The following is a 23,842-nucleotide window of genomic DNA, read 5'->3' on the forward strand; positions in this document are numbered from 1 at the left end:
GCACATCAACAAAAAGATGTTGCTTAGCTGAAATTTCATCTAAAAGCGACCATCAAACCACAATTACAAAATCTTTGTAACTCATGTTTTGCAAATATCTATTTGTGTTAGGCCAACATGTTTGTAAATATAGACAGATCAAAGATATAGTCACAAGTAGAGTTAAGAAATTTCTACTATGTTTTGTAAGAACCTCGGGGTTTGCTCCCCCAAACCTTTTTGTATTTTCTCTCTTAACTTTTTGGTTGAGAGCCCCTTTTTAAAATTAATACAAGCAATCATTTCCGTTTAAAAAAAAAACCATAATTAAAATAAATAATCTATCTTATTAATATAATGTTAATTGGCCTGTCAAAGTTAGCCCAAGTGGTTGAGACTCATGGTGATAAAGTGGCCCACATCAGTTTGAATTCTAGCTAATCTTACTTTGTATGGATTGTGGGCTAACATATTAGACCAAAAAAAGTTTTCTTGACAACAACACTATGTGATTCTTGGTCGCTGTAATAATTATATGCTTTAGTTATTCATTTCCGCAATAAATATATATATATATACATATATATATATACATATATATATATATATACATACATATATATATATATATATATATATATATATATATATATATTATAATTACTATTTTGCCTTTACCCCTCTTCTCGTGCAAAATATATCACTGTGTTTCCTTAAAAAAAAAACCATTTCTAAATTGAATAAGCCTAACATTTAACATCTTTGAAGTCATTTTTACTAACGTAACTCCTCTCTCTTTATGTCGTGTGGACAACAATTTAAAATTTTGGTTACACAGCATGATTGTTAACCTATTTTACCCTATTTGTCATATTATCATGTGATGGTCTCCTTGCATAAATGTGGTAGAGTGGGAGGCCAATTTCATCCTTATAATTGGAGTTTTAAGTGAGGTAATTGTTAAATTTTCATGTTTTCAAGATCATATACTTATTTTTATGTTTTGACCAATTTGAGGGATTTGGAGGGAGCGATGCTGAGTGGACCAGCATGCTAACAGCGACCAACCAGGTCGCATCCGCCATGGCCATCATATTCTCGAAGCCAATCAGTGCAAAGAGGGAATGCAGGGAGCCAATGCATGGATAATCCTGTTTTTATCTGACACATTTTTTCCCGGAGCTTATAGAAAGCCCATGCATGTCTCATGCTAGCCGCGCTAGCCACCTGCCATTCATACTTCCACAGCTATAAAAACAGTCTCTGCAGGAAGTAAGAAAGTTTTGGCCAACTTTTCTTCTTCCCCTCCACGCTCTGGCGCAGGGTCGACCTTGCAGCTGGCTTTTTCCTTCATTCATTTTCTCCTTCATCTCCGGTGTCATGGCTCTGGTTTTGGTTTTGTTGGAGGTTTATGCTGCTCTCCACTTGGCATGCGCTCGGTAAGAGGTCAGTTTATCTATGCTCTATATTCCGCTTTTTACAGTTTTCTCAGTTAATTTTAAAATTTCTGAAAGGCAGTCATACCTCTGAAAAATTGTTAAGCGCTTCTTAGTCATAGGGAGCTAGGTTAGACTGATGTTTCACCCTAGATTGAATTCTAACAAAGATATATGATGGGAAGAAAGTGCGAGTTATAATTTGAGCATTTCATGCTTAAAATCTGGTGTTATCTGCATGTTCCGTTTTTTCATACACAAACTGAAGCCGTCTGTAGTAATCTATAAACCCTGTTCAGATTTTCGAATTAAGATAGGAGCCTGGTGGTGTATTTTTGAAATTTACTGTTGCTACTTAGTCTGCCAAGATTCCTCATCTAGTTAACTCTCATAGAATCTAAAAGACCCCATTGAAAGCCTTGGTTGAATCTGGATAGGGACTGCTTGTTGCCATAGCTCATGAGCAGTGTTCAGAACACTCTCCAATTCCACTGCTCGGAACCGGAAAACCACTTTTTGGGACCGGTGACCTCTTCTCGGAACTGGGATTTTTCCAAATACTGGTTTTTTCAAAAATCTTTGAGACAAGGTGCCGAGATCGCCTCCATCTCACCTTGCCAAATTAAGATGTAGTAATTCTTAGTAAATGCTCTTGGAAAGCTGCCCTTTTCTTTATTCGAGCCTCTCTTGAACAACGAGTCCTCTATCAGAAGAGTATTTTTCATATCTCCAGCTTTATCCAATCCAGGTCTTATATTCAGGGCTTAGTCAGGTGCTCATTTATTGCTGGTACAATATCCTGATTTGGCAATCCATCTCCTTGTCATTATCCTTGGAAAGGTGGATTTTCTATATCTGAGTCCATTAAAACATTCCCTCCGAGTCTTCAGTTCGCCAGTTATTTGTGAGAAGAGTCTTATTCCCCTCAGGTGGCATAACCTCATTCGGGCTTTTCATTTAGAGGCTGGATTGATGCTCATTAAATTCAGGGTTAAAAATCCTGATTTGAAAATCTATTTAGGACAAAATCCTTCAGTTAATCTAGGAGAACGAGCTAGTGGCGCATGGGGAGTGGGTCTGATGTATGAGCCACGGAGGCCATGATACACGTTGCCATTCAGGCTGAGAAGGACTGGGGTGGGGCCATGAAAGTGGGAGGCTAGCAATCTACATTGGATGACGTGGTCATTCAATCAACAATGCAAAATGCTGACAAGGATAGAGCCCAGTCACAAAAAGTCTCGTATGATGATGCAAAACGTTATAACAAAGCCCAAAACCTTGTTAAAACCACTCCTCCGCCTGCTGCTTTAAAATTGGACAGTATCTACCTGTCTGAGCGTATAGAAAGCCTCCAGGACCTTGCCTTGGTGGGTAGATGGCACTTCTCAGAAATGGATGATGCTGCGATGAGAAAATGGCTTGAGTCACAGTGGAAGCCGCTGATTGGTTACTTCCCCATTGTATCAAAGCTCATGAAGGAGTGGTACTGCTTTCATTTTTTAAATGCCGGTGATGTAGAAGCCATCCAGAATCTCCCTTGGGTTTATGGAAGAAGTTTCCTTGTACTCCACAGGTGGTATATAGGATACAACCCTTTGAAAAATACCCCCTCAAATAATTTGATCTGGGTAAAGCTCCCAAATCTTCCTCTGGAGTTCTGGTCCAGGGAGACTTTAACAGAGATAGGTAATTCCATTGGAAGATTTGTCTACGTTGACCCATGGTGTCTGGGGGAAAAAGACAAGCGCATTGCATGGATTCTTATTGAAAAGGCCTACAGGGGAGGTTTTCCTGATCATATAGAGATTGCCTGGAGGGACTTAAAAATAAAGCAAAGGCTAGACTTCTGGGGTATCCCCTTCAGGTGTTTCGCTTGCCACAAGACTGGACATCTTATAAGAAATTGCCCTCGGCGCCTGATTTTAATAAGAAGGGTGTTCCATGATAAGTTCCGGGCGGCCTCCTCACTATCCTCTGTAAAAGTGAAGTTATCTCCTATGGCTAGTTGGACTCCGACAGATCTGGAGGCTGCTCAGGATTTCAATGATCTGGAAATCGGAACCAATCTATCTCCTTAGTTTTTCTCTCAAGAATGCTCATTGTGCATTGGCTCCAAGCCGGAAACATCCAAGCCAGATTCATTGACTATGACTGATTTTAGCACCGATAAAGAGTTACAATCTTATATCTGCCACCCCCCCGGAACCTAAGGATGGAAAAGCAATTCCTCCTCCCCCTCCGATCTCCAAACCAAAGAATTTTAAAGTGGGATCACAAACCATCCTTATTTCATCTTCATCGCCTACTCCCGATAAAATCCATCACCCCTCCATTAAAGGCAAAGAGCCAATGGTATCTGCCACCCCTTTAAATTCCCTGATCTCATCTCCAACAAACTTGTATGATAGTGACTTGGATTTTCTTCTAAGTAAGAAATCTCTCGAGATGGAGCCCTTGACCATCCATAAGCCTCGGAAATCGTCGCCCCCGCTTATTAGCCCAAACTCTGCAAAAAATATAACTGTTAGGAAGAAGAACAATGGAGGAAGTAGACATTATCGGGGGAGGACAAAAGATGCGGATGGTGGAATAAGGAATCTGTCCCTTGTGGACGTTCCCATCTTTGACATGTCTGAGAATCAGCCTCTTAGAGCAAGCGTGGGTGGAACTCCCCTCAAATGACTTTCATCATATCAATGAATATCCGAGGTCTGGGAGCAGATCTCAAATTTTTGGCGCTCAAAGATCTTTTCTTCTCAGCCAAGCCAAAAATCATTCTAGTACGAGAAACTATGCACAACAAACAAGATTCCATTTCCTATTTCACGAAAATGTTTCCCTTGTGGCACATGGCAGCCTCGGAAGCCAAGGGATTTTCAGGAGGTCTGGCGGTTATGTGGGATCCTTCTTGGATCAAAGCTAAAGCCTATAAATGCTTTGCAGGAATTCTCATCTCAGTGGTTATTAGAGGATATTCCTGTCCCATCAATATATTGAATATCTATGCCCCCTATAAGAACATGTCTCACTTCTGGGATAAATTTTTTGATTCAGAAATCCTTGACATTGATTCATTAATGATTGCAGGCGATCTAAATATCACCCTAAGTTCGGAAGAAAGATGGGGGAAGTGCAGGAAGACAGATCCGCTCTCAGATCGAATTAAGTATGAATTCCTCCACAGGAATCTTGTAGATGTTGCTCCATCCAAAATGATGCCTATGTGGGACAATGGAAGAATAGAAGAGGCCTACATTGCAAAAAGGATTGACCGGTTTATAGTCTATGTCAGCGTTATCGATAAAATGGGCATGCCTTTCTCATCCATGGAAAATGCTTTCATTTCCGACCACAGGCCAATTTCTCTCAGCTGGAGGGAAAAGGGGTTCAGGAATGGGTACCCCTTTAAATTCAATAGAACATGCCTAGAGGACCCAGCTTTCAATGAAGAAATAACAAAAGCCTGGAAGGAATTATCTGCAAATTGCTCGCTTCCTCCTTTTATGACTTTTAGAGATAAGATGTCCTCAATGAGAAAAGTGGTAAAGGAATGGCAACACAAAAAAAGACAATCGGACAGATTGGCTCTTCAAGAAATACAAAAGGAAATGGACGATATCTCTAAGTTTTTGAAAGCCAACTCTCTCCCTTTCAATATGAGATGCCGACTAAATGAGCTTGAAAGGAATAAACAAAATATTCTAAAGAAGGAGGAAGCCTCATGGAGGCTAAAGAGCAGGGCGATCTCGCTCGAGGAAGGTGATAAGAACACCAATTTTTTTCACAGGTATGCAAATGCCAGGCGGGAGAGGAACTCTATATGGAAAATTAGTGATGGTCAGGGAGGTTTTCTCTTCTCTCAACAAGAAATCACAAAGGAGGTAGTGAGACATTTTAAAGACCAATATAAAAGAAGGGAGAATAATAGCTTTCAGGATATTCTATGGGGTATTGATCTGGTCCCCCAAGTGTTTGATGATGAAAAAAATGAAGAGCTGTTCCAGCCCATAACAGAGGAGGAGCTCTTAGGAGTTATGAAGGCCTTTAAGAAGGATAAATGCCCTGGCCCGGACGACTAGAAAATAGAATTCTTTATACACTTTTTTGACATCATCAAACTAGATCTTTTGAGGATGGTTGAAGCAGCAAGAATCTCAGGTAGCATTCATCACATTACTTCATCCACGCAGATAGCTCTCATCCCAAAGAAATTGGAAGTGGACACCTTTAAAGACTTCAGGCCGATATCCTTGTGCAACATATCTTTCAAAATTATCACAAAAATCATAGCAGAAAGGATCAAAGCGACATTAGCCAACTCATTATCTAAGGACCAACATGCTTTTTTAAAGGGAAGGAACATAATGGATGCTGTCGCCAACACACAGGAAAGCCTGTTCTCCATGCTCTCAAATCGATCTGAAGCAGCCATTTTGAAAATTGATTTGCAAAGAGCCTTCGACTGCTTAGACTGGGGTTTTATCAGGTGTTTATTAGCAAAGATTGGTCTGAAATCAAATGTCATAAATTGGATTATGGCATGTATTGAGAACGTGAATTATGTTGTCATTATTAACGGGATCCCTTCCCATTTTTTCCCAGCAGAAAGGGGGCTGCATAAAGGATGCCCTTTATCGCCGCTGCTGTTCATCCTAGCAATGAACTCTCTTAGCCTTCATATCAATAAGGCTGTTTTAGAGAACACTTGCAAACCCGTGAAGATATGTAGGAACAACTACATTTCACACAATTTATTTGTTGATGATGTGCTTATATTTGAAATGCTGTGTAGGATTACGTGGATATGCCTAAACGACATTCTAGATAGGTTTCAAAGGGCCACCGGGTTACAAATAAACAAGGCCAAATCCATTCTTTACCACAATGACGCCAATATTGAAACAGTGGAATGGATTTCCGCCTTATTTGGAGTCGGTACGAGGTCAATCAAGGATGGAGTAAAATATCTGGGCTTTCATCTAAAGGCAAAGGGGTACTCTAAAGAGGATTGGAAATGGCTTATTAATAGATACTATAGAAAGATATCTGCCTAGGAATATAAATGTTTATCTCTGGCTGGAAGAATCGTCCTAACTTAAGTAGTACTTTCGCAACTTGCTGTATATTGGGCTCATATTTTCTTCCTTCCGGCAAGCACCATTCAGAAATGAACAAGATCACTGCAAATTTTATATGGGGCGGCAATTCAGCTCAAGGAAAATATCATCTCACTACCTTGGAAAAGATCTCTAGACCGAAGATTACAGGTGGATGGGATTTATTGGATCTGAGGACCTTCGGAAAGTGCTCATGTGCAAATCTTTGTGGAGGGGTATCTACGAGGATGGGCCATGCAACAACACCATTAAGATGAAATACATGAAAGGAAAATGCATGGAATATTGGTTTCATTTAGGAAGGATTGGTGCAAAGTATGGCTCTGCCATCTGGCTCAGCTTTCGTAAAATTGAGCAATACTTCTTAAGGAACTTGAAGTGGTGCTTTCAATCTGGTAATAGAATCCTCATCGGAATAGATCCCATCATGAGCGGGCGTGAGAGCATATCAACTCCCGAAAGGATCTTATTTTTCATCCATAGTAAAGGCTTCTTCACATGGGATAAGCTGATTGTAGGTTGGCAAGGTCCTCTCCCTATATGGAAATCGGCTGATGATCTTGGGTTGCCGGAGTCTATGTTAAATCAATGGAACTCAGTCAGGAACGTTATGAGAAGTTGCGGGTTTCTCCGGTCCAAGCCGCAGGACTTTTTAGTATGGAATTCGCCAAATGCAAATATCCAGGTATGTGTAAAGGATATTTTATGAAGATATGATTGGTTTGAAGTCTTTGCACTCTTATCCCACTTTCCCAACAACGTTTTGGAGATTAGGATGCTCTCCCAAATTTATATACTTTTCATGGCTGGTGTTTTATAATAAAAACCTGTCCTGGGAGAATTTGAAGAAAAGGAAGTGGCATGGGCCGAGCAGGTGCCTAATGTGAGAATTAGAAGAGGAAACCAATTTTCACATGCTCTTCCAATGCAATTCTTTTAAGCAAATATGGCAGGAGTTGGAAATTCTATTTGGTTTCCCTCTTGTTTCTCATGCTTCTACACAGGCTGCTTTTGATTGGTGGAGTAGACAAAGAGAATCATGGAGATAATCATTATAATAGTTCTATGGTGTGCCTGGAGGTGGAGGAACAATACAATTTTCAAAGAAGCAAAGGAGCCTCTCAAGGATATTTTACAACACATAATTCTCATATATGACTCGGTCCCCAAAAAGTTTCCAAAATCGAAAGATGTCAATGGAAATGGGCAGGTAGATTCTCTTCTCAGGCATCCGAGGGCCTTTTTTGATGGCGCTGCCCAACGAAACTATTGCGGTTGTGGGGCGGTCATAATTATGGACGAGAACCTTCAATATAGTCTTTCTTGGAATGCAGGTATGGGAACAAACAGCTTGGCAGAGGCGAAGGTCCTTGCGGGTCTTCTCACCTTCTGTATCTTTTTTGACATTCATGCCATCTCTATCTTCTGGGACTCCAAAACTATGGTCGATCATGTCAATGGTAAAAGCTTCATCAGGTGCCCTCACCTCGTAGTCTGGATGGATAGGATTATGTTTTTTGGGGACTTATGAGAGGGTGTACCATTCAGCACATCTTCAGAGCTCAGAACCAGCAAGTGGACTGCCTGTCAAAGGAGGGTCTTCATCTTGGTTCAGGTTCATGGTCCATGAAGGTTTCAGTTGGCGAGGAGTCCTTTATCATTCAGGATTTCTGTATCCCGGGTTTTTAATCTCTTTCTATTTGTCCTTCTGATCAGTATATATTTTCATCTTTTTGCTTTTTCCTGGAATTTGTATGATTTTGAATGGCTATTTCTTCCTCTGTTTTTGTTCCCAGCTGGTGCTGGTGGTATCCTTGTATCTGTGGATTTTCCAGTTTCGGCAATTTGCTCAGAAGTCCTCATCCTCTGGTTTTATGTCCTATGTTTTCTTAATCTGCATATAATGTATCATCTGGTGTTGTTATACAGTCTCAATATAATACAATTTAGCTTTTTCTTTCTGAAAAATTAACCTATTATGTTGTTTTTACTTTTAGTAAAAATACAATTGCAATTAGTTTTAAATTTTAATTAAATATTAAATTTAATGTTTTGAAAATTAAAAATAGATTTTAAAATTTTTAAAATTTAAATTTATTTGTTTATATAGATGAAGTGACTAATTTTATGGGGTTATAAATAATATTTGTCATATAGGCACTCATATTTCCTTGCATGGAGATAACACTCATATTTATTTTGTTTGCCGAAATCTCATCTTTATTTTATTCACTAAAATCACATTAGCAGATCACGATACATGCCTTGTCATCTTAGACTTTTTCCTACTTTAACGTCTGGTGGATTATTATTAAAATATTTTAGAATTATAGCTATGTATGTGAGAAAGCTGTTAAAAAACCACTTCTAATCTCTTCTAGATATAAAAAATTGAAAATTGAGTAAACTAAAAATATTTTACCTCGAGTGTTTGGTTTCTTCAGGTTTTAAATACAAATTTCATGTGATTTAAACAACTTTTTGTCAATTTTTTTTTTTTAAACAACTATATATAATAAATTGAAAAATTAGTCAACAAAAAGAAGGAGTTATCTTTAGTGCGATTTTTTGGACTTTCCAGTGCCAGAATCTGGCATAAAAATTTGAGGTGAAATCTTGATGTTTGTTATTTAAACTGGTTTTTGACTGTATATATGGATTCAACACCCTGAAAAACCCCTAGGGAACTTCGATTGTGCAGGGGTTACCCATCAAACTTGTGATTTCAATAAATTTATGTTGGATTTTTAGAGAAATTGGACCAGAAAAACCCACCGAAAAAGCTTCCAAAGAGTTGCATTAAAGGCAACTCACAAAAAGAATAGTTTACAACAGAATTCGTCGGATATATTGATGTCCTCTTCGACTTCAACGCCACTAGCTCCATGACTTCGATCTTTAGAGGAATTATCTGCAAGGCCCAATTCTGTAGTCATTCAAGAAGTTTCAATGATTGCGTACCATAAAGTTTTATGAAACATGTACTCACTTTGTTGCTCAATTTTGATGCATATTAATTTTTTTTTTTGTAAGTCGGAATTTTTTATTAATTGTTGAAATAAAAATTTACAGGGCTATTATTTGAGAGTCTATCGGTCTCACCGCAACCGGGTTTGTTGACCGTTGCCATTAATTCAAAGTAAACATTCCAAAAAAGACAAAGACTAGTCGACCATAGCCGCAAAGGAAGGATGTGCCAAAAAACAAACAAAATGAGCAAAACACCAAAACTCATACTTAGTCATCAAAGTTAATAGAAGTTAGGTTATCTGGTCCCATCCCAGGTGGGGGAGAAGGGTGAAATGAAAAATTAACGTGTTGCTCTAGGTGAGTTAGTCAGGCTTCCACCTACTCCAGCTTGTCCAGAATGTGCATGTGCCCGTGCCACACCACCACCACTTTTTCCCGAAGTTGACATTGGAAATATTGAATTTGTGCCAAGGCTACCTTGATCGCCTCGTGTTCCACTCATCGAACTTTCCCTAGGGCTTCCAACTGTAATTTCACTGACAACCTTGGAGGGCTTGAGGTTGCGGATGAGGAATTACCTCTTGTCCGTGGTGCGTGCCAACGTCCATGTTGTGGCTTCAGAAAGCTTTCCTTAACACTCGTGCTTAACCTGCCTCTGCCTTTTTCGACACTGATGACAACGCTAGGGTTGTGCTACCAGCCCTCTACCACCCCCTTCCAACCTGGTACTTTTTCGCATGATACAGGTGGATATTGGTGACCACCCACCTATTCCACTTGGACCCCCATCATTGTTTCTTTTAGTTTTTCAGTTTCCTTAATTGTGGCACAATTTACTATTTTTGGCAATTTTTCAGGTCATGAACTTCTGGAGCCATTTTAAGGCCCTAAACAATGTTTTTTAGAAAATGGGCAAACACGATTTTTTTATTGATGTTTGCAGTCGCAAGTTGTATTGGGTTTCTATGGGGCACAATAATAATAATATGGGGACAACATGGACACAAAAATAACAATAAGGGCTACAATGACAGTAATAATGGGCGCATACACTAGTATTATAGGGACCTAACACTTCCTAGGAGACTTGAATACCCCTTTTTTTATATTGGTTCCTGTGAATGAATCCCTATGCATATGTTAAGGCCATTCTATGTCTAATGATGATTATTGAGTCCTGTGAGTGTGCCTGTGTGTTCAATGCAATAAAGAGTTCAGTAAAGTAGTGACGCTCTAGTAATAGCTGAGTTGATAAACCCGTGGGGATTACTTTTTGATAATCACCTGAGCAATGGCTTGTCTCGAGGCTAATAAACCATAGGGAAACTAGTTGGGTTGAGAAACTAATGGTTAGATTGAGGTACCCCAGTACTAGTTGGACTTATAAACACCTGTTGTATCCTTGGGGCAGAGAACACAGGTTTTAGCACCACTAATGAGCTATTGAATAGGTGTGCTCTTTGTAGCACCCTCCTCCTACATTTACCCAAGTTAACAGGTCCGTTGGGGTAAACATGTGATGAGGGGTTACTATGATGTGATTTGACTCCCCATGTACAATTAAGGAAGTGGAACCGATAAAACACAACCACTTTGAACCTCCACACATGCTAGAGAATCTGCAGGACCTAACCAACCCTTCCAGGTGAAAAACCCCTTAGACAACTTGTCTTTTCACTGCCCTAGAGCCTCATTTGCTCCCATAACAAGGCATCCATGAGACTGTGGCCTTTCTTAGGCAGTTCTATGCTAGTGACTGCAGATTCTCTGCCACTTTCTCAGGGCCAGGACTCAGGCCACTTCCTAGAACTTCATGAAACTTCCAAAAATTATAAATAACATTGAAACAAAGCTATTATTGCAAAAAATTGACCAATGACTTGATTGGACACCTACTAGCCACGACAGGAATTTCGTCAAACATGTCACAAATATACATTCTATAGGTCATAACAACATATCTGAGCATAGGGGTCTCATACTTATTTGAGAATCGTAAGGAAGCATTGATGCCTTATCACAATAGTTTCATTATCATATATTAGTTCATATATTCATTTTTCATTCATTTGCAAATCAAAACATGATGGGAGCCATACATCAAGTCTGTCATAAAACATGCTCATAACTAGAATATAACCAATAGAAATAACAAGGATATAAAACACAAAAAAACCACATATGAACACATATATTTACCCATCAAATACAGGAGGAAAGAACCTCTTATTAACATATGCAAAATGCAACCAGATCTGGTACTTCCACGTACCACCCGACCATAGATTGGTAAAACCAAATCTTTCTTTCATCCAATCACCCCTGTGCCATATTCCAAGCATGAATGTGGGATCTCATAAAACAACTAATTCAAAACAAAACCAAAGATTCCAGAGGCCAAAGCACCTCCACCCTCAACCAGTGATTCCACCTCGCGGTCGAAAATCACAAACCATCCCCAGATTGGTCTCTACCCAAGTTATCGAGGGCTCTAGAGCATTTGTTCCAACTAGGGATTCCAGGACAAGTAACTCAACCCACAACTGTTGTCAGGCTTCCAGAGCATTTGTCCAAATAGTGATTCTAGGACTAGTAATTCAACCCAATAAAGGCTTCCAGAGTGTTTTTCCAACCAAGGCTTCCAGGAAATAGTAACTTAACCCACAACCAAAGGAACATGAGCACCAACTAGAAATACCATTGTTTCATCTACTACTAGAGGAATACCAAGGTGTTAATCAATCATATTCATTCTTTGGTCCAAATCCCTCAGATGCTTGTGCAAGTGTTCAAGAGAGTTCAAGATAACCATATGATTTTCATGTCATTCGAAGGTCATGTGGCCTAGTAAAAATTTCACCTACCAATGTAGGTCTACAATGTGCATGTAATGATTGAGCCTACCCCTTGTGTGTCTTGTATATGGGATCCAAACAACCCATTCAGTCAACACCTTCATGTTTGAGAGAGTAGTCCTATGAGAGGATGCTTCTCCCTTAGATCAAGAGAGTCCTTCCTAAATGTTGGTCAGTGTAAGCTCTCGATACCAAGATGAAAATCCTTCTAACCTATGATGCATACAAGTGTGGCCTCAGTGGACCCACTCTTGATAATAATCAACCCCTCTTTGAACCCAATCTTGTTGGCATGGCATGTTGGTCCTCCTAGGAAAAGGAATCTAGACAATGAATAGCCTCAATCCCATGTGTGAGAGTTGCAAAGGTGCAATCCCAAAAAAAATCTAACTTGAACCAAACCTCCAAGTCTCCCTGGAGTGAGAAAGGGACTATAAAATTCCACCACCCACAGAATTCTCGTCCAACTTACAACACCAATAGAGTCAATAAACCACTTGAAAAGCCACCTTTTGATAGAGAAAAATCTTGCATGCCAACAAGACTTTGACTCTATTCGTAGAGAGGGTGAGTCAATAACACTAAAAGAAGACACCAAACAAGATAGGAAGTTGAGGCTCTACCCCAATAATTGCTCAAGGAAAGAAGGAAAAGGAACTAAAAATGAGCAACAACAGATCAACCTATCGACTACAAGTTCTCCACCCAAAACATCCCAACACCAGTATCAGAAAACCAAAAAGATGGAACTTCACTCAACATGAGATAACCTCCAGGAAATAAGAGAACCAACACTGGTCAGATAGGGTGGAAGACGATAATGGAAAGCTTAGAATAGAACTGGGGGAATGGGCTTAACAACTCACTCTAATATTGTCAAACAACAAAAGGGGAAATCTCCACTTTGATAAACCATCACGAGAGAGTGAGGATAGAAAAAGAAAAGACCAACACTCTCATTTATACACCACACAAAACCTCTTGCAGTAATTCCAACTTAATTGAAATGAAGGAAAGTGAGGGATAAACATAATGATACCAGGTAGTCGATGAAGCCACATTGATTGGAGGAGGACATCAGTTGCATGCAGGAAGTAGACCAGCTAAGGGGTTGGCAACACTACCTTGCAGGTGCCCTCCTCTTGCTCCCTATTTAAATGCCCCAATCACTAGCAAGGTGGACACAACCTACACCACTTGCTTCCCTCTATATGTAGCCAAGCCTCCAACATTCCATTGTTGTGAATTTAACAAAATGGGTGAAATTGTTGCCTCTCCTAGCATCACACGAATACATCTTCCCTCACCAGCCACAACCTGTTATCTTTGTCTTGTCATCGAGGATGATAACTCTCATTCAATATCCATTGTTCTCATGTGTTATGTGCATTGAACTTCATTGGGGGTGGGCGCCACATCCCCTGACTCATTTTCCAGGTTGGGTGGCATCGTCTAGTGCACACCCATTGCCACATTTGTCACCCCATTCAGAGTAAAATAACATAAAAATTAATTAAATCATAACTTTATTATTATTATTATTAAAATAATTAATATATGAGTTAAATACATATACATTTAAAAACCATGTAACAAGTATTTTAAACCATGGAGATTCATCCTCATTTTATAATGGAGGTTTGTTACAATACTATACATTGATTTATCAATACAATATTGTCCAAAAAACCATAAATCATTTCACAATGGAAATATTTTATATATAATTTATTTTAATTTCATTTTACAACATTTTTTAATTAAATTGAAAAACAAAAAGGTATAACTACCTTTGAAATAAACTTTAGCCCTTTATCTGTTACTACTATTTAAAATATTTTGTGGAGAACAAATCACTCACAATTTTTTTTATCTTAAATGTAATAGTTTTAGATTGAATTTTATATTTTAAAGCTATTTTTTTATTATAAAGTTTTAGAAAATATATTTATTAATTAAATTAAAATTAATTTAAATAAAAAAACAATAATAATAATAATAAAAGGTTAAGGGGGGAGGCATGCTGCTACCATCCTACTAGCTCACGTGCTAGCCGAATATAGTCACACACCCCTTTGAGTGTTTAATATATGTCATGCAACAAACACCATTTGGCATAATGTTCCATCGTTTAAGCTTTGCGCAAACTTGGATGTCTGGTTGTTGTTGCCGTTGGAGTTGAAATTCCTTCTTAGCAAGTTGAACTTGGGAGGCCTGCTGCTCATGGTGGTCTCGCTTGACCTATGTTTCATTTTAGCCAACTCATTGGAGAAAGACTTGATAGTGTGGGTTAAGCTCTCAAGATCAATTGCTTCCTTCTCTTTGGCCTTGCTTACGGAGGCCTGGGACCTTTTCCCGTGTCTTTGGAGTCCTTTGTTGATTTTTCATCTACAATGACTCCAATCCCATGCAAGTCCTTTTCAACTGCAACAGCCTCTTCAAAAGTTTCATCCAAAGTTGGTTTTGTAGTTCTTTTCACGAATTGCGCAATGCTTGATGGTAAGGCAGATTTGAAATAGTGGATTGTGATGGAGTCATGAGGTTTTGTGTTTGTTGAAAATATGTTCAAGATATGATTAAATCTCTGATTGAAATTGGTCACCTTTTCTTTTTGTTTCATCTTGAGATTTCCCAGCTCTTTCAAAAGCATGGTAGGGGTTTTATCATCAACAATTTTTTCAAGAAATGATTTCTTAAAACCCCTCCAATTCTGGATCAAGCTTGGAGGAAGGCTATGATACCATACAACTTATCTGCCATCTAAGGTACATAGAAATAGTCTACATGCAACATCATCATAACATATCTCAAGTGTTTGTAGATGTAGGTAGAAGTTGTCTATATGGTCCTCCACATTAATTGCTTTGTCGAGGCCATACTTTGTTAGTAGCTTTTGCGGGTTCCTTAGAATTTTGTGTAACACACCCGACAATGCAAGTGGGCCCTGAGTCATCCATTCCAGATCTTGGTCTGCCATGTCTTTGTCGTTGTTTTCCCCTTTTTCATCAGAATCTAATGGGTTTTCTTCTTCTTTTTCTTCACCGCCTAACCCGCGGAAAGTTTCATCCAAGAGCATCACGTTATCACCGTCACCATTGTTCAAGGTTCGAGGTTGTTTTGGTTGTTATGTGTTTTCTTTAGAATCTGCTAACTCTTCAAGGGTGGCGAGAACCAAATCATCAATTGTTGATACTGCCATCCCGGTGGGGGTGGTTTCGTTCTTCTTTGGAAAGTATGGAAGATTATCTACTCCGGGTATCAATCTAATAGCTCTTGCAAACTTTCGGGTGATGTAGCAGATGGCCTAGTTCTGGTTGTAAGATATTTCGTATGCTTGTATAGTCTCGGGCTGAGAATAATTACCAACTTCATGAATTTTGGTAGGGGAGGTGTTGGGAATGTTACTGCCTTGACCAGAGGAAGTAAGATTTGGGTTGGTGAGGTTATCAACCATAAAAATATGGTTTCCCTCCTTCTAGCACTAGAAAAGTTGACGGTGCTAGACCCGCCAACATTCAAGGGGTCTCCTAGATATGTGGTCCCAATTAGACCTTACATTCTTTAGGATAGGAGCCCCATCTGGAATATGGTATGGTTTCCAGTTATCTTAAAGATATGCCTTGGCTCTAACTGTCAGCAAGAGAGAGAAGTGCAAATGTGCCTTCAAAAAGCAAGGGGGTGTGCCCGGTGAGAAGTAGTAGTACCACCCTAGTAGAGACACACATAAACAAGAAGGATACATACAACACCAAGTGAAATAGTCCACAAAGATGCGACAATCATTGCAACCAATGTAACAAGGAAGATATGTCTAATATCCAACGGAATATTCCATGAGGATGTGACATCGATAATATAAATTACAACACATTCTCAGTATTGTAAACACCAAAATAGCCCAAATAATTCAACTACTTTAGCACAGATGAAAGCAAACATGAATTACGAACATTCACATAATAGTGTTACAAATATCCATAATCCATGCATGAAGAACATGCTCGTCCATAGGGCTTCTTATATTAAGTAAAAGTTCCAAGGCACATGTATACAATGAACACCACTAGCTCCAATAGTGGAGTGTTTGAGCCACTCCTTGCTCCCCAAATGGACTAGCTTATCTCTCTAATGCCTTGCGGGAGGAGCAAAGGTGAAAATTCTTTTTCACTTATAATGAGGGTGTATATATAACAATGAGGAAGTGATGCTTCACCTTCCTTATGTCTCTTCATCTACCCTCATGACTGTTTGACTTCCTATGACTTTTCAGCTTTACATGAATCTTCATATTCCATACATGTCCTTTGGACTTCCACTTTACAATACATTTTTGAAACACAATTTATGGTGTGGCATGTGACATCTCATGATGTGACATGACATGACACTGTGACATAGAATGCTTGATGATGTGGTAATGTCAAGCCACTGTTGCTACTGTGTGATGTAGGTTTGCTTGAGAATACTTTTATTTTCACCTTCTCATGGCTTGGTGATAAGGGATCTTCAATGATCTCAAGTCTAGAATGGTGATCGCAAATTAGTGTCCCTTTACTTTCTCTTGATTGATTAGCTTGCATACTCAGCTAGAAGAATGTATTTCAGCATGTTGCACTCCTTCATCTCCTTCATAATCTCGCCATGGCATGATAAGGTACTATTGTAGTACTCAACAACTCCCCATTTAGTTTTATTTTAGCTATATAATAAATAATGGGGGCCCTTTTGAATTTTATTAAAACTCTTTAAGTTCTAATAAAGATAAGACATATTTTTAATTTTCTGTAAATAACCCTCTTTCATAAAGGTTACATATATCATAACTTACATATCGGAGGATTCAAAACCTTACAAGTATCACGAAAACTCGATAGGCCTTTTATTATATAAAATAATGCATTATCAGGGAAATTATACCACATCATTCAAATATCGTAACATTCATTATAGGAAAGTTAAGATAAAACATTCCCCAACTGAACCTTCCCGATATATAAACATAACATGGGAACTTACTTTTATAATTGAATACTTTAGGGAACCATTGACCCCACAACGTTTCCATTTGGCATACCAGAACTCCCAAATATTGTAACTTTAACAAGTGCCATCCAAAAAAGCTGGAATACATCAAACCACCAATATTTGATATCCATAATACCTAGCACTTCCGCTATTTCAAGAACTCACGATATCATAATGTTTCGATACCTGACACTCCTAATACCTGATATCTCTGATACTCCTCCCCTCCGATATCTCAACCATTTGTTATTCCCATCTCTGCCCATATCGAGACTTTTCATATTGGATGTCACACATTGAAAACCCCAATATTCCAATTGTCGATATGATCCTCCGGTATAGCTGCCCACCTATATTTATAGTTGTTAGATTTTTAAACAACACCTATCGGAAGCCTCAAATATCGTAACTTTTACAATGCAACCATGGGATATCTCCGGTAAAATTACTCTCATATACTGATGTGTCCATCGCCCACGTGAATCCATGTTTTTCATTTAATTTCCAAGAGTGGCGAATTTATGGCTTTTTAAGTTTTAAAACAACTTTATTCATTGAAAATTAATACTATCATGATTCACCCTTTAAGATATAAATCGTTATGAAAATTCGCTATTTGTGTTAAGAGCTTTTTCGCGAAAGAATTATCACTTAGTCTTGTGTTTTCCATTGTAGGCTAGTCCCGATAATCGCAATTCATAACATATGTCTAGGGTAACTAAAGCAAGAAAGAAACCAGTTCTCAGTAGCATCCGACTGCTCTGCCAGCTAAAAATATTGACATACCATGGTTGTTTTCAGATACAGTTTGTTCTTTAGACATTGGTACTACCTCATAGGAATCCATTTACTAGTTATTCGAAGAAGAGGGACCAAGGGTTACTCAAATAATGGTTACAATAGAGGATTCTTCTCTGGTTTCTAATACCACCCACGACAATGTCGCAAATTCATTTTTACACAGAATTGTTGCCCGACCCAAGCTCCTTCGCTATACATATATGATTCTATGGGTCGTGGAGAACATGAACATTGCAGACATAAAATTCATGACAAAGAATGACATAGTCATCAGCTCTTTCATCGGCGGTGATTTCAGTGTGATGTACCATTTTCGACCTCCGTAGTATAAATATGACAAACAATTCATGGAGAAATTCATGAGCAACATTGATCATGCATCAGAACCCATCAAGGATTGGAGGAGAGATCCCAATAAGCACAAGCATGAGGAAAAGGGCATATATTCAGTAGACTCTCTTGCAGGACCTTATTTCCAAATTGTTGCCATGGTATGTAGATTATTTGCTTATCCTAATACTCAAAAATTCCCATATCAATGGACTCCAATGATTGATGTTGCTTTAGAGGGATTTATACTAGACTGGGGAAATATCTTATCTGATAACTTAGCCACTCACATTTTGAATTTTAGAATAAAGCATACTCTTCCAGACAATACAATTCCTCCTTTTTATATGACTTCTTATGTTATGGATTCCCTATGCTACAGTATGGATTTTGCCTCCATGGGATGGAAATGGACCTTAGCATACCCAAATCTGATTCATATATACCATAATATCCTCTAGGATTCTAAGTACCAACCCCATTTCTATAAAATCTTCCAGGGTGTCATGTTGCTTATTCATCAAATTATTTTCAATAAGAGAGTGTCTAGGATTTCCCCGGAAGCAGAGGCAGACTTTCTCAGGGTTGGGAATTATTTTGGTGAAGAATTATTTATTTACATTCGGGTCTTTGGTAGTTTAGCTAATCCACATGTTTTGCCCATGTACGCCCCTGATAAACTACTTGCTCGTGAGATAGCTTACCAAATTGTGGGTAATGGAATTTCTAAAATATTGAAGGAATCCAATAAGAAAGTATGGCCTACCTTTCCTTTCTGTTATGGTATGTTTACATTAGATAATTTCAAACATGCAACCATTGAAGTGAACTCTATTTTAGAGTTGAAGTTTCCTACTATCCCTAACAGGTAGTATGATCCTCATGGAACTGCTAAAAAGGTTACCGCTCAATCAAGTGTAAGGAAATTCTCTCATGAACATGATCAATTTGATGATGTATTTGAAAAAGCTGCCACCCATTCAATATTGGCCAAACATATTTCAGAGCGAATAACTCCATGGGAAATCAATCAATTTTCCTAATACAGGGAAACGAGCTTATCCCGTTTACCCTTGGATTCATTAAAACTTTTACAGGAAAACACAACTCAAGAGAAAGTCATAGAGATTTCTTCTACACAGGTTATTGATATCCCTGACCCAAAAGATACAAGGGCATCTTCTTCCACTCAAATTGAGGGATAGTTTCCAAGTTCTAAACTTGAAGAAATCTAGGAACAATGTAGCCAGGTCTTGAAAGGAAATAAACCTGAGGTTTCAAAGACTACCTCACAGGAAAAAAAGTCTTAGACATTTTTGAAACTTTTGAGAAGACTTTGGTTACAACAGGGACTACATATCAGCCTTTAGAGGCTGAAGATATTGAAATTAGATCACCATTTCTTACCTCTTATGTCGTGTTAAGAGTCGAAGAGATTCCTCCTCTTGACATATTCTACACTCCCCAGCATAAGGCCGTGGTGAAAAGACAAATAAAGAAAAGGAATATTGACCAATCCCAGGCCTTAGTCCCTGAAAATCCTTCTTTTGAAATACTATGGAAAGGTTAGCAGTCCACTCCTGCAGAGGAACTCGAAAGACTTACTCAGTTCATAGGAGCTTATGCTTTTGTGACCATGGACAAATCCATCGAGATACAACAACTTTTGAAAGAAAAAGAAGACATGATTATGTAGTTAGAACAAGGCCTTGAGAATGAGAATCAAAGGATTTCCAATCATTGGCAAGAACAATTTGTTGAACTCCAAAACAATTTCAACGCCCTTAAATTTCAACATAACTCTGATTTAAAGGTCTAAGATGCTCATATTTAGGAATTACAACATAAGATTGAATAGCTAAAAGTCAATCATGAAATGGAAAAGTTTAAAAAGGAACCAAGACAATTAAATACTCTCCTTTCTCAACAACAAGTCATTTTTTGTCAAAAATTAGCTATCATTCATGATTTATGTCAAACAACCAATACATTGGTAGACCAATTGTCTAACCTGAGGACATATTTTGATGATATTGAGGAGAAGATTGTAGGCTACATAACATGGAAAGATAGTGCTGAAGGGATGTTAGCCGATCTCCAAAGGATAGAGGAATCACATAAGGACATGGTCTTCAGAAAATGGGAAATTTGCCTTAAACATATAGAAACAACAATATTCAATGCAAGGGACATCTCCAATGACCTCATTGAAGCTATCAGTGATACTTTGTTTCAAGCACATATTATTTCAGACTGCCCCGAAGGAACTCTACCCGATATCAAGTTATTGACCAAAATGTGGCAAGAATTCTCCAAGAAAAGGGCCGAGAAGATTGAAAATGTATCTAAGATTGACTTAGAATTCCATTGGCATTTCTTAGTCAAACCTCACAACCAATGACTAATGCTTAGGTGCTTATCTAACACAACCACTCATATGATACCAACACTCAGGGATGCTATATTTACCATCCATATGTGAATTCAGCCATGTTCTCCACTTGAATTGAATCCCGTGACAGATATTTATAAACTACGACAGTGTATGGGAGGGCAGTGTTCTTCATAGTCTTAGCTGTGTTGGTACAACAAAGTATAAAATTGTCTTATGGTTTTATTTTAAGCGTTGTTTGTTAAAACCACTTCAAAATTTTATTCTGCTTTGCTATATTTGTATATTTTTGAAAACTATAAATCCCCTTCATTTTAATGAAGAAGGGGTTCTGAATTTTGGAAATAAATCTTTTGTTTGCACTACTGTAACTTAAGTTATCTTAATACAAAGTTGAACTGCTACTGATTTATGATGAGCAAAGTTACAATATATCGGGTACTATTATATGTCCGTTTTTCTTTACTTAAGAGTTAAATGGTTATTTGATTACGTTTATCATATGTGTGTTACAAACAATCATACATTTTTCACTATTGATATGTATGATTGGAATCATATATTATATGCATAAACAACAAAATATTATATGTGTAACGAGTTCATAAACTAATTTAATTAACTATTTAGTTAAATTAGTTATCATATTTTGCTTTAACCTCATATTAACTTGATAATATATATTTTCCTGTTGTATGTGAGATTTTTTTAAATCACATAGATAAAAAAGATTTCCTGGGATAGATAGATATATAGATAAGTAGTTAGTTTAAATACTTTTTAATCTTAGTTAAATTACATCAAAAGTCTCACATTTATATACTTCACCCATTTTCTTATTTTATATCAAGGGAAATTGGTCCCACAAATTCCAGTTGGAGTCACCATCCCAAATGGAAAAGGATTTGATCTAAGGTCTTGATCGGGTGGTTTTCCTAGATGTTGAGGCATACATTTTGAGCCTTTAACAGGTACCTATTCCTGAAATTCATTGATGACGAGATGACATCAGTCTGAAAACCCCCTAATCTAAGATTGTGCATATTGATCCATTGACTGAGTCAGAACTAGATGGAAAGTTGGGGAAGGGGCTCAGCGACTGCACAATTTCATAGTTCAAGCACTCAATGGGAGCCTTGAGCCTTGAGACTGCGCAACATGCAGTTCAAGCTGGGTTGAGGGAGAAAAATGCACAATTCTGGAGATCAATGTTACAGGTTGAGGAGATAAGCATTGGGAGAGCACATTGCACAGTTCTGGGAGACAAGGGAGACTAGGCCATTACGTAATTATGCATCTCAGGGGCTTAGGGGATGATCTTGTGGCTAGTGATTGTGCAATGTGCAGTTAGGTCTGGGTTGGGAGAATGAATTGCACAATTATGGGAGTCAAGGTCAGGGTTTGAGCACTAAATCTACGCAGTGCAGTAGTCCTAGGAGGTAAGAACTGAGCATTGTGCAGTTCCAATAGGGAAGGTCATAACTAGAGGACTGAGACTGTGTAGTGCGTAATGCGCAGTTCAGGGAGGCTAGATGAAACTAGGTTTCTTGGTTAGGAAAATTTTCATAAAATAACTAAGTGCGGGATCAGTGAAACTGATGTGAACAATGATAAGACTTCGAATGTGCTCACACACTTAGACTACTTGATGACACAACAACATAGATCATCCATGACACATGAACAATGCATTTCCCTTCGTGCGATAGCTTTACGACAAGTGTGACACTTGAGATACACTTTGCGATTGTCATGACGACACTTGTGCGATAGTGCTTAAAACTTTGGAAATCAGTGTGATGAATGTTTACATGGTTAGAAAAACTCATTTACACAAAGGTGACCTCTTGAAACTGCTAGAACAAACTTATATACATGATACGATAACTAACATGCAAAAAGACGACATATTTCCTATCTAGCAAAGGGGACAAAAACTCCTCAATAAAACACACAATGAGTTTCAAAATTTGCGACGACAATGTACAAGACCAAGGAAGGTTCTGAAATTCAGTGTAGGCCAAAGTTTTGGAGGGTGTTGTAGCAACGACAACACTTAGGTTAGTACTATTACTTTCTTCTAGAGACTCACTCCCCTATATCCCCTTGTGAAAGCCTCCTTTTATACATTGCAATTGGTGTTTCACAATGTCAACTTTCTTGCTAATTTCAAAGGTTATGTGTATACTCTAATATATTATTCATTGCAGTTGAGGCAAACCTTTAACTTATGTTGGTCGACTCGATACTCCGGATGGGGCTCCTACTCCAAATAGTGTGAGGTCTAATTGGTAATTCACATTGGGGAGACCCCCTTGGTTGATGTATTTCTAGCACTGTCAACAATTGGCACTAGAAGGAGCGCTAGATGACAAGTTGCGCCAGTTGAGTCTATTTTGAACCTCTTATCTTAAATGGATCTTTCTGAAATCATACTACCAGGGTGTTTTTCCAATAGATCCGATGGTTTTCTTTTAATCCCCAACGAGTATCTTTATAACTTGTCTCAATTAAAATTTGATGGTGAGGGTGAAATATCCATAGTCGAGTTCATCTCTAATTTTCTCTATTTTTGTAAATTTTATAAAATTGATTCTGAAGATGTTGATCTTATACTTTTCTTCCTCACTCTTGAAGGTTGAGTTAACTGATGGTGTCATACCTTACCATTTTCTTCCATCCATTATTTTGAACACTTCATCAAGGAGATTCATTTAGCCTTCGATAAGTATGATTATTGGGATGTCCTTAAAAGTATTAATCAACTAAGAATGAACCTTGATGAGATAGTTGATGCTTTTGTTGATCGATTCCTTCTCCTATGATAAGAATTTACTGAAGAGGATACGGATTGGTATTTATTTAAATAAAAGTTTTAACGTTTGGTTCATATTTTTTTATATGGTGAGCCTAAAATCCCTGATGTTCCTACTG

General features: G+C 38.2%; 1 protein-coding gene across 1 annotated transcript; it reads left to right on the top strand.

Moving 5' to 3' along the window:
- Positions 1 to 4,267: 4,267 nt before the first annotated feature.
- LOC149252449 (uncharacterized) lies at positions 4,268 to 5,497 on the top strand. The gene has a single exon (XM_089454155.1). It carries the CDS (start codon positions 4,268 to 4,270, stop codon positions 5,495 to 5,497), a length of 1,230 nt encoding a protein of 409 aa, XP_089310281.1.
- Positions 5,498 to 23,842: the final 18,345 nt, after the last annotated feature.

Source organism: Pinus tabuliformis, chromosome 7 (genome assembly GCF_031772625.1).
Source record: "Pinus tabuliformis cultivar Carrire ecotype Pingquan chromosome 7, CPIR1, whole genome shotgun sequence".
Lineage (NCBI taxonomy): Eukaryota > Viridiplantae > Streptophyta > Pinopsida > Pinales > Pinaceae > Pinus > Pinus tabuliformis.